This window comes from Adiantum capillus-veneris, chromosome 29 (assembly GCF_014529385.1).
Source record: "Adiantum capillus-veneris isolate H3 chromosome 29, ASM1452938v2, whole genome shotgun sequence".
Classification (NCBI taxonomy): Eukaryota; Viridiplantae; Streptophyta; class Polypodiopsida; order Polypodiales; family Pteridaceae; genus Adiantum; species Adiantum capillus-veneris.
Window position 1 is genome coordinate 97,325,438 of NC_140959.1, and position 16,429 is coordinate 97,341,866.

At 41.7% G+C, this 16,429-nt stretch overlaps 1 protein-coding gene across 2 annotated transcripts in view; it reads right to left on the reverse strand.

Moving 5' to 3' along the window:
• Positions 1 to 2,671: 2,671 nt before the first annotated feature.
• LOC147419638 (PX domain-containing protein EREL1-like) overlaps positions 2,672 to 16,429 on the reverse strand; it is a 67,322-nt gene continuing 53,564 nt past the window's right edge. Inside the window, exons 3-11 of one of the 2 annotated variants that reach the window (XM_086505457.1) lie at positions 6,388 to 6,486; positions 6,208 to 6,297; positions 5,874 to 5,991; positions 5,025 to 5,521; positions 4,787 to 4,951; positions 4,465 to 4,707; positions 4,093 to 4,299; positions 3,208 to 3,973; positions 2,672 to 3,080 (exon numbers count right to left, since the gene is read on the reverse strand). In XM_086505457.1, the coding sequence (XP_086361583.1) occupies positions 3,671 to 3,973; positions 4,093 to 4,299; positions 4,465 to 4,707; positions 4,787 to 4,951; positions 5,025 to 5,521; positions 5,874 to 5,991; positions 6,208 to 6,297; positions 6,388 to 6,486 (1,722 nt within the window). In that variant the 3' untranslated portion in view covers positions 2,672 to 3,080; positions 3,208 to 3,670. Of the gene's footprint in view, positions 3,081 to 3,207; positions 3,974 to 4,092; positions 4,300 to 4,464; positions 4,708 to 4,786; positions 4,952 to 5,024; positions 5,526 to 5,873; positions 5,992 to 6,207; positions 6,298 to 6,387; positions 6,487 to 16,429 lie in introns of both variants that reach the window. The other variant, XM_086505458.1, reaches the window with a different exon arrangement.

The following is a 16,429-nucleotide window of genomic DNA, read 5'->3' on the forward strand; positions in this document are numbered from 1 at the left end:
TTTTTTGGGGGGGAAAGTGAATCCTTTGACCACTCTTACACTTCTCTTATACACCCACCATTCTTACACACATGGAATTCCTCTATTTGTCAAAATGTTAATCTCCTCCATAATCTCATGGAAAATAAAGAGGCCCTCCTAGACCCCATGCTCTTCCTAATACACAACAGAGGCTAGCTTATGTACCTATGTGCTAATCTTTTCAGAAGGACTTTGCCTTGTGAGAAGTTCAAAGCTTTTTGTAAATTTTTGGCTTTCTCCCCCTTTGTAGAATGATCACTTCCTATACCTCAGTGCTATCTCATGCTCACTACATCATTCCTTGGCGGGGGGGGGGGGGGGGGGGGGTTGTTACCATATAATGATAGTCATGTGTGGGAACACACTCAGTACAATCAAGGTGCTTTTTTTTCCTCTTTAAGAGGTTTTTGTTTTTCCAAATTTGTATACATACCCATCAATCTAGGGGAATACTTATCTTTGTATTTGCACTCTCAACAATATTACTTCTTATGTTGTGTATTCTTGACACTTTCCTTCATTTTCTCCATCTTCGTGTGCAGTACAATTGGGACCGTCAAGGCCCTTTTTTCCCTTTTTAGGAATTTTTTTCCCCCCAGCTTATATGTACCCATATCACTCTAGGAAAGCCTTATCTTTGTATTACCACACTCATTAATACTACTTTCATTGTTGTGCGCCCTTGAGCTTCTCCTTCCTAGGATTTACCTCTTCCCCAAGCTTTGGCGCCTTCAATGTTATGCATGCATGCATGCAACCCTTGCCACCAATGATGCACTATGTTCATCTTCAACAATTATCCATGAAGCGGTGGCATTAAGATATCAAATTTGTAGAAATTATGCACCATTCATCATACAAGAGACCCTTCACTTGTTAATGCACCAGTTAACATGAAGAACTTCACGAGAAAGTGAGATACCCTTGCCCTGTGGTTGATTGATTGCAATTCTAGCATACCCTCATGTATTCAACTAAAAATGCTTGATGTTCAAAAATAAATGTCAGCAAAAACTTATTAGGACATCACTATGTAATTGAATGAGCTATTTCCACTAGTCTAGATTTTCACTTAACAGACTTCTCTTTATATGTAAAGAAATTTGGAAACTCAACAACATTGGATGCTTACAATGAGATTTTGTTCGTGTAGCTAGTACTTGTGTATTCAAGATTTTTTGCTAGTAACTCCTTGTGTTTGTTCCGCTTGAATGTCAATGTTATATATTCATGACGTGCATAGAATGCTTAGTCACATTATATGATCACATTATATGGATGGATGTGGCATTTATAGCTCCACCTTATATAGCATCATGCCAACATCAATATGTTCATTAGGGATGACAAAGGAACTTGGACAATCAACATTTATTTAATTGTGTCATTTAGTTGCAATGGCGGGTTTTCAAGTGAAAGGCAACCAAACTGATCTTTTCACTTTACATTAGTTATACCCATGTCCTAGAGTGATTTCATTGATTCAATGTGTACCTATGCCCTTGTAGAGAAAGTTGGTGGACACAAAATGCCTGCTTATATACGATGTCTGCAAGCAACCTCAATGTAGAGGTCCACTCTTGCTTGGCCCACTATACAATCACCGATAACCGTCCTCCCAACTCATTGGCTCGCCGCACACCATTCTTCAATACAATGTGAACCTTTCGATTGCAATGTTTCTTTTCTTTGTACAATGAATCATTTGGCAAAAGTGTCTTTAGGCTCACCATGTAAAAATCGCCTAGCCTAAAGAGAGCTGCGCTACTTAAGAAATCCATGTGCTACACGATATAAAACTCTGGTTAAGATGGTTTATGGGGCTCTATGTTCATTCAAGACAATTGTGATGTACTTGTAATATGAATAATGTGCAAAAGCAATTTTTTCATTAGTATGATCGTTCTATAAGACTCAATAAAGAACAGGGAAAATCACCAAAATGCCCCTAAAATTTTTGAAAACTTCCAAAAAGCTCAAAAATTCCCAAGAAACCCTTGTATCATCTTTGGATGGATTGCACCAAATTTTGGGCACACTAATCTTTTTCACAATAGAGATCTGTTTTTAGGTGTCTTATTAGACAAAACTATTCCCCAATGGGCTCACAAAGACACATCCACGTCTTAAAATAATGAACAACTTCATCTAAAATCCTTGTTCTATCGTCTTACCATTTAAGGGAAACCAATCTAGTTCCAAAAGAAACTCTCTTTGGAGATGTTTTCAAGGTTAATGAGGGGTGCTTTGGGAGTTTTAGAAAAATTGAAGGGCATTTTGGGGATTTTTGGGCAAATATGAGGGATATATTGGTAACTTCAGAAGTTTGAGGTGTACTTTGGAAATTTCCACAAATTTCAGGGGTATCACTTGCAGCAAACATGAGCAGTATAGTGGCAACTTTCAAAAATTGAGGCATCCACAAATTTCAGGGAAAAGGATAAACAGATTTTGCATCACTTACAGCAGAATAGAAATTCTCTAGCATCAGCAAAACTGTAAGACGCGACAAATAAGTCACATTAACTATACTTGACGCACACTGATACAACCTGATGCACCCTTTTGGCGAAACGACCGCGTATCTATCTATGCCAAAGCCTACCCCTGAAAAAAATTTGTCCCTTAAATTACTTGATATCATTAATCTATTGGCAAAAAAGAACGTGCAGTAAATTTACGAGTGTAAGCACTTAAAAAAAAGGGCTCCAGTTCCCTGACCCTTGGATTCAATTGTGGTTTGGTCAGCATGAGAATGAAACAACATTGTTTGAGCAGAGGCACAGAAATTTCTGAAAGAAGATGAGACCCCAGAACTTTCTTTGGTAGTCCTCAGAGGTCATGCTTACAATATAGGAGTGCACAAGCAGAACACAGCTTCCAAGTTGAATAAATTGGAGAACGACTTCCAATCTGAAGGATTCCTGGCAGGCTCACAACTAAGGCTAAACTACACGAAATTTCTAGGTCGACAAACTAGTTGAGAGCACCTTTGTCCTTCTGCCACTGGGGCATTTTGCTGGAGTACATATGCAAATGGCGGCATCAGTATCCAGCACCTACAAAAATAACCAGTGGAAAGGGCATTTACAGCTGATTAAGTACGCGTAAACTTGCAGGCAAGCATCCAACTACTTGCGCTGACCTAGACCCACACAAAGCACTCCAAAAGTCTAGGTATCATACCTTGATGTTAAGCATGTGAATTTGAAAGTTCGCTTGCGCACGTTTTTGACAGCAAACCCGAACCTTGCCTCAACTTGTTGAATCCAGCCAAATTTTGCTTATTGTCGATTTGCAAAGTGCATGTGTACCTCACATCTTCACAGTTTACTGGAACAAAGTAACTCTGTTCTGCATGTATATAATATACATGTAACCTTCCATGGATCAGCCCGCTACAAATACTACAAGGGCACGACCACTGGATATGTTCCAAGCTCGTTGTCATAACTCTGCACCCTCCCGGGCATATTCGCATCCACAACTTGAAATTTTTCCATCCACCAAACTAGTTTTAGAGTTTCCCTCACATCTTATTCAGGTGACACCATCCTTGATAATTTATTTCTCACAGCACCATCAGTTACCTGGCTTCGCACTGAGTTTTGACACCGGTTCAAAAGAAATCCCCCCCTGTACACTAGTCCTACAAAAATCTATACAACATGCTCTTTCGCGGTATCACTTCTTTGCCCTGAGCTTTCTCCTGTTTTGAGTCAGCTAAAAGAGCCTTCAAAGTTAGTGAGTTGACTAGCTTGTGTAAGTGAGCATTGTCCACAAAAATGTCCATCAGCACTTTCCTTAATGACTTAACAGCACCTCCTAAGGTGTTGCCAGTCTTTTCAATCTGTGCAACACTTCCAGGACCACTGACCCCCTCAGTAACAACCTCTTTTGATCTTAAACTCTCCTCATCATCATCACTGACTTCCTCGGCAAGAAGCTGTGCCTGCATGGAAATAAACCTCTAACCATCAACTGCTGTTACATTCAAAAATAAGCTTGAAAAATGCGACATAGCTCATAAATAATTGTTTCAACAAAGTATATATCTAAAGTTACTATTACCTCTGCTATAAGAAGTCCAATTCGACTATCGGAAGTGGTTAGCAAGTCTGCAGCATCTGCCACCGCCGTATTATTGTCACTCTCCCTTGCATCTTCTTTGGCAAGAAAATCCACCGTACACTGTTGAAGCCTTTCCCGCAGAGCTTCAACGTCTAGCAACAATTTTACTCTCCTTTCCCTTCCATTCCTCTGCTGCTGTATCTGCGCCTGCAACAAACATAAACCTCTTCAATTATCAGAGACAGAATATACTGGACCATTGCCAAGCACTTCATCGGACAGGTGACGATGGATACAGACTACTTCAAGAGAGATCAATCTTGACAACATCGAATAGCACCACCAATGAGAACAAGTTGTTGGGCATTTTACCTCTAACTCAGCATTTGCTCTTTGTGCTGCTTCAAGCTTTTGTTTTAGTTCTGGCTGCGATTTTCTTAAAGCTTTCACCTCCTTGATAAGAACTTTCCCTTCGGCCAGTGCTTTGGCTTTAATGTTGTCCCTATCAGCCTGCAAAGATTCGAGCTTTTCATTTGCCTCTACCAGGCCACGCTCAAGCCTTCTATTTTCTGATTCTACAGCTTGAAGCTGCTTCTCTGTTTGAGATTTGCTCTCCTGCAGCCTTTGTTAGTTAAAGGACAAAAAAGAACACATCTCTAAAGATAAAACAAATGCTGGAGTCCACTGAACCTACTTTAGCAGATCGTGCTTCTTCCATGGCCTTATTAAGAGCAACCCGACACTCTTCAAGCTCCCATTGAAGGTTCATGTATCCCTCACGCTCAATAGACACAGCTTGCTGAAGGCTTTCCAAGCTTGTTCGTCTTACTTTGTCGAGTTCCATTTCAACATCTTTAACCTTTGGGAACGGGAAAAAAATTATGAGCAAGTAAATTGTAGCACTCCACCAATCAGATTGGAGAACGACGCACCTTCATTGTTAAAAAGTCTTTAACAGCAATTTCTTGGTTCATTCGAGCAACCAGATCCTCCATATCAGTCCTTGCAGTCGTCACTCTCCGTTGCAAGGTGGCTAAGACCCTCCTCACATTTCCTCGGTGGTCAATCGGTAGAAGAGCCTGTACTGCTTTTAGTATCTCTCCATCAAAACCCAGAATACCTTCCGAAACCTGATCCCTGCCATCACCCACAGTGGTAAAAGATAGTTCACTCCCACTAGCAAAGCTGGCCTCGCTTGCATCACTGTCTAACGAATGTCTGCGCACATGCCATGTTCCTAGCTTCTCCCCAACACTTGCATGTGTTGTATGCACTAAGTCCCCTATAACCCCTTCCTGTACTGAAACTGAATCCGCTGGTACAATACTGTCATCTGCCTCTGCTGAATCGATCTCTGACTGTGGAATCTGGGCTTCTTGCCTGTTAATGCCATCTTCCAGCCAATTCTGCAACTGCCTCTTGTCGATGTCTTTCTTGATCCAAAAACATACACAGAGTATACGAAGGCAAAAAATCAGAGAGAGTTTAAAGTCCCTTCGCGTATACATGGTGAGAGAGCACAAGAAAAAGAAATGCCATGCAAAGTGTTATGCCATGCAAAATGTCATGAACAGGTCAAAGCTCTGCAGCAATATCACATTATACCCATTAAGATGGTAACAAAAGCTGGAACAAATGGCATCTAAATAATAGGCTTGCTTTTCACTTGAAGATGTCCAAAATATGTACAATATGTACCTCTTTTACTCTTCGATGTGCTTGGAAGAACAAATAGAGATGAAAATTAATGAGAAAAATACTCTCATAGATATTCAACCCACCTGGATTTGCCGCTCTTGCAGCTTCTTCTAATTCTAAAAACGATGCAATTGGAGGACTCCGAGACACATCAAGATCTGCAAGAAGCTTGACCATCCACTCCGACAAAGCTAATCTCCTCTAAGACATGATATATCATGTTTTCGAAATCACAAAACAGCTTCATTAAGTGCAAAAGAACAAAAATAACTAAAGATGCACTCCGTGAAATGTAGTGAGAGTATCAATTCAGCAGCAATTTCCTTTAGCACACATGCCCAAGCATCTGCAGAAGAGTGAGGCATCAACATGGAAATTCAAGCATGTATTGGCATCCAGCCCCAGGCAACATCTTACTTGTTGTAGATGGTTCTTATTATGATTTATCTGCCTAAATGACTTCTTGGGAGGTATGGGTAGTTTTTTCTTTGGAAACATACGCTTCAGCTGCAAAAACATTACTAAAAGGTGTCAAATCAAGAAACCAAAAAGCGGGAATGGTGATCCCATAGATGAATCAACGATAAGAAGACTTACTGACTCATTCAGTTTTATGAATTGGCTAAAGCGCCTCAATATTCCGTGAAGAGTGCTCACGCCTTCAGGAGACTGTAGCCCTACCAGAACTCTAAAATACTGCAGAAACAACACAAGACAGTAAGTTGAGGATTCAAAATGTCGCGTGAACCAGGATGACATTGTTTGGTGAAATAGCTCAAACTTTATTGATTGTATTCATAGTGCATCCTTTATCAATCCTCCCAAGTTTTTGCAAAAGGTGCATATCAGTGACTGATGTTGTTGAATTCTGAAATTGTCGGGAACCATGGGCGATGAGATTCCCAAAAGGTCACCCATCCGGTAGTGTCAATACATGAACGCACTTAGGTGAAAGATAAAACTGGCTTATAAATGTAGACCCCAAAAACTAATGTGCCTTGTATAGAAAACTAATGTGTCCCAAGTTTCTAATGATCATCTAGATGAGAAGTGTTGTGGTCATGAATGGTCAGCGTATTGTGATCTTGTTTGATGCCGATAGTATGTATGATGTGATTAGTGATTCTCTTGTGAAGAGCGCACGCTTAGAAGCTATTCCACTAGATCCCATAGTGGTCTATGGATTTGCTCCTGGCATGCACTCCTCACTCACGCATGAATTTCCTAATGTGACACTCTCAGTTCAAAACATAGGGTTTCGTCTTAAGTTTGTCATTTCTCCTCCTTCTGGATGTGTGATGATTTTTGGCATGAAGTGGTTAAGAAATTTTGATCCACAAGTTAATTGGAAAGAAAACACTCTCTCACCGTCAAAGGTGCCTCTCCCGTGGTTATTCGCTGTGAGAAGAATATTATGTCTTTGTCATTAATCTCGCACTCTTGTGTTTTTAAGGAGGATAAAGCACGCAGTCCCATAGTATCTCTCAGTACACAATCCCACATTCCTAAAAAGAATCAAACATTGCATGATAAGAAACCTCTCTTTGTCATTCATTCTCTACAACCTGAGAAGCATTTTTTGCATGATAGAGATTTCGTTGTTCGTTGGGATCATCAAGCCTTCAAGTGGCTCCAGTCTGTACCGAGTACACCTTGGAGTGACCGTCAAGCTAGATGGTTCCACTCTTGTGAGCAATTTGGTGGTTTGATTGATTATGTTCCTAGTAAAGCTAACCCAATTGCAGATACCATCAGTCACTAAGGACAGATCTTGGCTCTTGAGTCAAGGTCCATAGTACAGATTCACGAAGTATCTTTTGTTCACGCGAATAGTCAATATGCATTTTTTCAAATCTCTCATTCGTGACCGTCTCTTGTATTTTCGTCATCGTCCTTGTGTGTTACCTTTTCAAAGGAAAGCCATATTGCTCGATGCACATGATTCACTCACGGATGACCATTGAAGCATGAACAACACTCTACGAAAGGTAGAAAGTTTGCATTCAAGGAATATACGATCTGTCACGGGGACAGGCACCACGTGCCAACGGAAAAGAACAGACTGAACAACTTTAAGCACTTCAAATAACAACTGAACTGAAAGAGATGCACGATGCACGAGACAAGGAGTGGCGGAGTTCCACCCTGAGAGAGCACTGGCCCCAAACCTTGGTGCCCCTTTCGGTATTTCTTTATATTGCTTGAACTCAGTACAATGTCGATACTCGCGCTCTACACCTTCACCCTGACGAGTGCCAGAGAATGAGCCCATGGCACATATTTGAAGACCCTTGGCCTCTCAAACGCAGTCACATAAAAAGCTTTCAAACCCACAAGCATTTGGCCTCGAAGTAGCTAGTACGTTTTGCAAAAGTCTGTATAGCTGCCACGTCATCAACGTAAATTACGAGCGTCCATACAACTGCCACATCAACATGTCAACACAAAATCCAAAATCCGTCTTGCTGTCACGTCATCATGTTGATCACCAGAGGTTGGGTGTGTTTTGTTTTGTTTTGTTTTCGGAGTCGGGTAGGGCACGCCCGACCGCTCCCCTCATACACCAAAAAAGTATACAAGAAGAACGACCAAGACTATGTTGATCGCCAGAGGCTGGGTGTGTGTGTGTGCACGAAGTCTTGCTTTATTTTAATGCCTTTAGGTCCCATGCGCCCCATCGGATGGGGTCCCATAAGTTGGTGGGAACTCTTCTTTAAAAATAGGCCACTCAACGAGACTTTGCAAGTTGGTAAAACTTCTTGTGTTGCTTCGTCTTGTCACAAAGTGATGACAAGGCGGACAGCAGAATGTTGACCGCTGGGTCAACAACACAACATAACTCAAGTTTCGTACCAAAGTCTTATCTTTTGCGAGTTATGAAATGCTGCGGATTATGGCTATAAACGTCATTTGTAATGAGTAGTTATTCTAGTTTCAGAAGCCGGGGTGCAATGGCACTTCCAGATTATAAATACAAAGCCATTTGACCCTTTCAACCCCATTTTTGGTTAAACCTAAGGTAGCCTTAGTATATAAGGTACCTAGGTCATTTTGTAAAAAGACTTTTAATCATAATCAAATTTTTAGCGCTGCCGTTTACTGTGTGTGAGAGAGAAAGAGAGTGAGTGTGAGCTTCATCCTCCTGCTACGCCCGGCTCGCTCAGCACATTGGAGATCCGACTGCACCATTACTGTAGGCTCAAGGAGAGCTACGCGACGACGCCAAGCATTCCACGCGACACGAAGCGCACACGCCGACGCATCTACGAGCTATTTGTGGCCGTAAGTGTATCAAACGATGTCTGTTCTCTGAGTGCTAGTAGTCTATAGAATCGTGGCGACATAAGCTACGCATACGTACTCATAAATTTCAGTTTCGGGCACTTTCAAAATTCGGCTCTGTCATCCTACGTGTTTTCCGCAGATGGGTTTTGAGTGAGGGTTTTAAGTGTAGAAGCTTAGGGATAGGTGTATCCTAGTGAGGGGATGGTGTTCCTTAAGTTTCGTATGAATCTGGCATGATTAGGTGAGCTACCTTTCGCATGTGTGTATGTGGCTAGGTGGTGTAGTTGAGGGCAGTGAGGTTCTTGATTGTGGTTTAGTTGGCCTTCCAGAGTGTTGTATGTGTAGGATGGTCTCAGCCTGACAAGCTTAAGAGATTTCCTCCGTGTGCCTATCGTGTCATCTGTGTCCTCGATTGACATTATGTTGATCTAGGTAGTGTTTGCATGCACTTCATGGGTGTGTGAGTAGCTTCCCGTCCAACATTGGCGCCGCTGCCGGGGACACAAGGACCTAAGTAGGTTTCCTACTAACACTCGTGTGATGGTTGCTTGATTTAGTTTCGGCTAAAGAAAGCATTTTTCTTAAGTGGATCCGGAAGAGCATATTCCGCGATCAAGTGGATAGCTAGGAAGCGTGTGTCTTGCCGAGGGTCTGCGACTAGATAGGTTTAGTTAGGATCTGAGGATTAGAGTAGTTGTTGGTGGTCGAGTGATTTGTGAGGTGATAAAAGCGTTTACTAGTCCGTGTGTGGCAGTGAAGCGTTTTTCTACTCATAGATGCAAAACTCCATATGATTTGTAGGAGTAGCTTTAGGTAAGTGATTCGATTCTGATCTAGATCTATTCATCACTGAATTATTTGCTAAAGTGCTTGATTGCATTTGAAATCACGGAAAAGTGTGCTTTTGAGGGTAAAAATGCATTAAACAAGCTTTTGTGGACATTTTTGTATGACTGACAGATGCTGTGCATATAAAAGAGCATTTGCAAGGGTTCTGTGAAGAAAACCTGCAATTTTGTAAACATGTCTCAAGGGGGTTCTGGAGACCAAATTTGAAAATTCTGACTACACCAGTGGGTTAAGAGGGTAGGTTTTACCCTAGTAACATATTGACTTGGGTGTTTTTCCCTAATTTTGTTGACCAAAAGCCAAAAGGCGGAGTCAAAAAGCGCAAAATTTCATAAAAGGCTTAAATTGAGTGATTTTTGCATGTTTTTGCAATTGTGAAGCATACTTGCACTTGTTGAGAGCATAAGGAAGCATCTGGGACACTTCAGTCTCAAAAAATCAGCAGTAGACATCCTACGCGACATCCTACGCGTAGGATGTCTACAGGGTGATCTGTGCACTTTTTGGAAAATCTGAGGTAACCAGTGTGTTCAGAAGGTAGGTTTTACCCTATTTTCACCTAGAAAGTGGAAATTTGACCAAATTTTGACATATCAAAGCCAAAAGACGAGAATTGCCAGACATCCTACCCAAATTGTGTCCAAGGCATAATTTTTGAGACCAAACCATAGGATGACTCCATAGGCATGTTCTAAATGATGTTTTGAGTGCATGTGAGAGTTCTAAGCTCATTTGGGTGAGAAAATTGGGTTCAAAGCGGACTTTAGCACTTCTGACTGACAAAAAGCAAGAACAGCTAAAATTTGGGACTTTTGAAATCCAAACCAAAATCTAAGCATACCACTGGGTTACTGACATCAAGGGGAAGCTGTGGGACAAGTCTGGGGTCAAACAGACCAAAAGGACATCCTACGCGTAGGATGTCATATGTGTGATTTTGCACTCCAAACTTAATTTTGAGCATACCACAGTGATCAGCACCTTAAGGAGAGTCTGTGGTCTAAGTTTGAGTTCATTCTGAGCAAAAACACATCCTACGCGTAGTATGTCTAATGCATAATTCTGAAACCAAAATTCTATTGTGACCATACCATGCTGTCATAGAGCCTTAGGCAAGCCTCCTAGTCAATTTTGGTCCAATTTGGAGTTGATTTGACTTAGGAATTCATCAGACCAGACATCAGGCTTTTGGAACAGATTCTTGATCATTTGACCAACCTATAGGTGTCAAAATCAAAAAGTAAAAATAGCTGTGAGTTAAGCACATCAAGGAGAAGCTGGGGTGAAAATTTCAAGTCATTCTGAGCAAAAAGACATCCTACGCGTAGGATGTCTCAAGGCCATTTTTAGGTCCAAATTAAAATCTGAGCATACCATTGTGTTGCTGGACTTAAGGGGAGTCTATGGACCAAATTTTGTTAAATTCTGAGCATATAGACATACTACGCGTAGGATGTCTCTAGGCCAGTTTTAGGGTCCAACTGTGCTTTTAACCACACAGAAGTGTTCACAGTGTCACAGAGATCCCAAATCTTCTTCCATTCTAAAACTGCATTTCACTGTTTTGGCCATAACTTTCACAAACGGTATCGGATCGGAAAAGTTTTTATATCAAAACGTAGCTTGAGAGCGGCTCTACAGATCTTAGAGCAAAACTTGAACTAAATGTATGCCTATGGCAACCATTTAGTTCAACTTTGAAAAAAATATCGTTTGAGGCCTCAAAATTCATCCGGAAGTCAAGGGTGTCTAAAAGCGACAATTTGCGAGAATTGTGACGAAACGGTTGCAGTTTTGGACATAGTTTCGACTTTTCCCTAAACAAAGAACTTGAACACAATGGACTAAGTCTACTTGAACCAAGCAAAAGCTCTTAAGCCCAGAAATCATGTCTACCCTAGATTCAAACGCAGCTTACACAAGCTTGGAGATCCCGACGATAGAGGAATATCCTCCCACAATGGATCTTCCAAACTTGCAATTGATAAAGACCCATCTTGTTGAGAGAGTTTGGATGATTGGTCATGAGAGTGAAGGACTATATAGATACATTGACGACAATGAGGTCAATCTTTATAGGTGCTCAGATCCATACCTAGAAGAGATAACGGATTACAAGCTCTTATATGTCTACACATATGGAGTCGACTGTCAATGGAGATCTATAGTTGTCGACAAGTATGGACGCGAATACAGAGTTATAGAAAGCACAAATCCACATACTGTACTAGAAAGAGGTGGATATTTGGTCAATGAAGGACCACAAATGCCTCCACCAAACACGAGAATTCCTATAGGAATTCCAAGAAGAGAGCCACCAGGATTCCCTTCAAGAGCGATAACGAGAGAAGAATTGGGAGAGTCTCTGGTTAGACTTGTAGACAATCGACGAGTTAGACCATCCCAAGTCCAGAAATGGATAAACAGAAAATACTCCGGAGATGAAGATCCGAGAGATCACGTAGCGGCTTTTAGAAGAGTGATTAGAGCAGAAGAAGTTTCAGATTTTGCGACACAGTTTGCAGGATTTGGATTGACTCTAGAAGATGATGCAGCTACTTGGTTCGACTCGGTGAAAATATGGGATTTTGAGACCCTAGATGAGCTGTTTGAGGAGTTTATTGAAGAATTCTCACCAAAAGGCATTGCTCACAACACGGTCTCGCAAATCCATAGATTCAAACAGAAAGAGGATGAATCAGTACGCAAAGCATCATTACGGCTCAAGAGATATGTTAAGCTCTGTCCGAGAGCGGAATTACCTACGCAAGCACGACTGATGTTGATCTTTATCCAGGGAATGAGACATGCGGGCCTTCAGAAGGATCTGCATATGATAAGGAGGATGACGCTAAACGAGTTGATCAAAGAAGCTCTTTATCTAGTGGATAACTGTAAGGCATACAAAGAAAAGGACTTAAAGAGTCAAGGAGATGACACATCCTCTCAGCACAGTGTTTCGCAGATAAGTGAGTCCATTGCCAAGCCAACGGCACCTATTGATCAAGAAAAGCTTATCGACGACTTGGTCAAGAGGTTGATTCCTCTTGTAAGGTCTGATTCGGGAGAACCGAAGTGGTGTGAAATTGAGAGAAAATGGACGAACCATACAGAGGAAGAGTGCTATTATAGCATGGAAAATGCTAGGGAGAGGTATGTACAACCTGTTCCAGAAGCACCTATTCCACCTAGATACATTACGGGGAATGCTCCAGGACCAGTAGGAGTTTTAAGGCCACAGCTTGTCTTAGGACAACAACCTCCGCTGCCAGGTGCTAGAATGCCGGTAGACATGAGATACATGCCAATGATGAAAGCATCAAATAAACCAACGCCAGTACCAGCTACAATGTGGTATAGCAACCAAAGTGAGTACTACCCTTCAGAGCAACAAAATGTGAAAGAAACACATGGAGTGGTGAGGCCGGTACAACCTCCACCTCCTGGGTTTCAGTCGAAAGAAAGAAGGTATGAAATGGACGAAAGGATGTTGCGATTCATTGAAAATAGCGGCTTATCTAGGTCAAAGCTTGCTTATAGCCAAGAGGAAATGCTAAAAGAATCTCCTCAACCAGAGACAGATTGTCACAAAGGTCGTGACAACCATTTGGTCAAACAGTGTCCTCATACGGAGATCACTGAAGTAAATGCCTATTGTCTTGAGTGTGGAATCACTCACTTGATCCCCGATTGCCCGAAAAAACCAAACCAAATCAAGAAAATCACGACAAATGTATCAGGGATTGTTCAGCTCCCTAGTAGCTCAGAAAATGAAAATGTCATACCAGTTCAAGTGGTTACGAGAGCACAAGCTCAAAAGAAAGCTGATGAGAATCCAGAGACAAAGAACACAAAAAGTGACACGAGTCCAAAGACAGATGATGGACCAAAGACAGACGCACCTAGTCAAAAAACCAAGAGCAAACGAAATAGTTGGAAAGCTAGAAAGACTAGGATGAAATCACGCAAGGAACGAGAGCAAAAATCCCTAGCTGAGATGCTTACCGAAGCTGAGGAGAAGATAAAACAACACGAGGAAAAGGAGGCACCTTCTCTTACACAAATGGTTAAACCTCTAAAAGAACCATCCACAGATGAGAAACCGAGAAGTGCTAGTTCAGGAGGATCGGTGTTGGCAGAGAAGGTTAATAAGACATTAGATGCCCTCTTGAAAGCCTATGATGCGAGGCTCAAAAACAACCAAACCCAAGAACAGAGTCGATGACATATCCCTATGCGGAATTAGAAAAGCAAAGGTTGGAAATGTGCAGGAAAATGATTCAAACAGCCCAATCTTTACTAGAACCACCAGTTGCAAAACCTGAGGATGTGATCCGCGTCATACCTACACAAGTAATCCCACCAAACCAGGAACTAAAAGAGCCAGATTCTAGTCATGAGCACAAAACAAACCTCAAAGACCCAGCATTAGAACCAAGGATAGTACTGAATACCACGGATAACTCTTCCGAGGGATTTCACCAAGCTATACCTGAGGATTGTAAAGAGATAGATGGTCTTGAAAAATTGTGGAAACAAGTCAGAGAGGCCAACGAAGCCGATGACCTAAGAAGACGAGTAGACAAGACTGGTGATGAACGAGGAGTGTTTCTACCACCAATAGAGGAATTTGAGACTGGATCTCAAATGGATCTAGACGTACAATCGTGTTGGGGGGACAAAGGATCTGTACAATCTATGGATAGTCAACCCCATTCGCTAAGAACACTACCATCCTATATGGGAGAGTACGAGACCAAGTCAGATGTGGTTGCAGTCCCATCACAGAGACTGTCTTCCAACAAGGCCATCGATTCAAATGGGCTAGTAGATATTCTATCTACCCCAGTCACTTGTACAATAATGTTAGCCGAGTTGCTCAGAATAAGACCAAACATGTGGGCTAATGTGGGTAAATGTCTAGAGAAATTTGGTATAAAAACCCCAATGACTCAAATCGAGGAGGGCATCAAAGAGCTTGAAATGCCTCAACTAAATACTAGGCTAGTGCCATTAAACAAGGTAGGCGAGTATTACGAGGGAGAAGATGGAAACACCACCCTTCCTATGGAATTCAATGGTGTACAAACCATGGCAATCCTTGACAGTGGAGCTGGTGTGGCCATTGCAACCAAAGAGGTTTGAAAAAAATGGGAAAAACCTGCCTTGAGATCCACACGAATGACCCTGCAGCTTGCAGACGGACACAAGGAAAAGCCCCTAGGACTGCTAGAAAAAGTAATTGTTACTTTTTGTGGCATTGAATATGAACACACTTTTGCTGTTGTTAACTTTGGAAGAAGAACAACTATGAAATCATTCTGGGAAGACCATTCATGCGACAATTGAAAATGGTCCAAGATTGGGGTTATGACCATATATACCTGAGACATATGGAAACCATAACAAAGATAAACTTGAGGGACCATAGCTATAGGGATGTGACGAGAACACCAGTTGAGGAGTTTGATTCCGCCACAGTAGCAGGATCAGAACTTCCAGCTTGGTTAGGTAAGCCTAAAGAACTGTGGATGTGTGGAGCTTCACAATGTAGTAGCTTGAAACGTGAGGAATGTATCCTAGAGCGGGTTATAGAGGATATGGACTATATCCCAGAACCATTTCCTGAAGAAGAGTTAGAGCCTTTTGGATGGGAACACATCTTGGCTACTCTGGACGTGTGCGCCATGGAGGATGCTCCCACAACAAAGTTTTGTGATAAAAATGGCTATGATGTCGTTCCTTATTTTGTAGTGAGTGTAATCCAGAAAAACGAAGAAATCCAGACATCAACAAGCTCTCGAAATAAGGAGCAAACAAAGAAATGTGGAGAACCAAAAGATGAAGAAGACGACGAGTTCTATGACTCTGTAGAACACTTCGAGCTTCAAGAAGATCAACAACCCGGGAATCAATGTCATCGCTAAACGAATAAAGTGCATCAAAAGTGGATTCCAAAGTCCTCGGTGAAGACACAGCCACCACAAGCATCCTCATACATGGATCCTAATAAGGATGCAAAGACTCAACTAGGAGGAATACGACTAAAGCAACGAGCTAACAATGCTCTAATCAATGGGCTAGAAAAATTCTCCAAGAAACTACCACCCACGAGCAAACAGACAGTAACTTTCCACTACCAGCCAGAAAATCAAGGGAAAGTACAAGAAATCAACCTTGCTGAGGATAGTAGCGATAGTGATGAATCTTACGACATCCCCTATCATCAACTTAGACCATCACTATCACCAACCCCTTCAGCAATAACCATGATAGGTCAAAAGAACAGGACAACAAGTCAAAGCCAAAAAGCTCGACAAATCTGGATACCAAAAAGCCAGATCGGCCAAAAACAGATATGGATCAAGAAGACAAAGATCTCTAATGACAAATCACAAGATCCAACACCAAAACAAAAGCAAGGAAAGCATGCACGAACGGGTAAGAATATCACAAAGTCGGAAGCTTTCACAACTCACGTTTGGGCTCCAAAGAAGTTGATTCA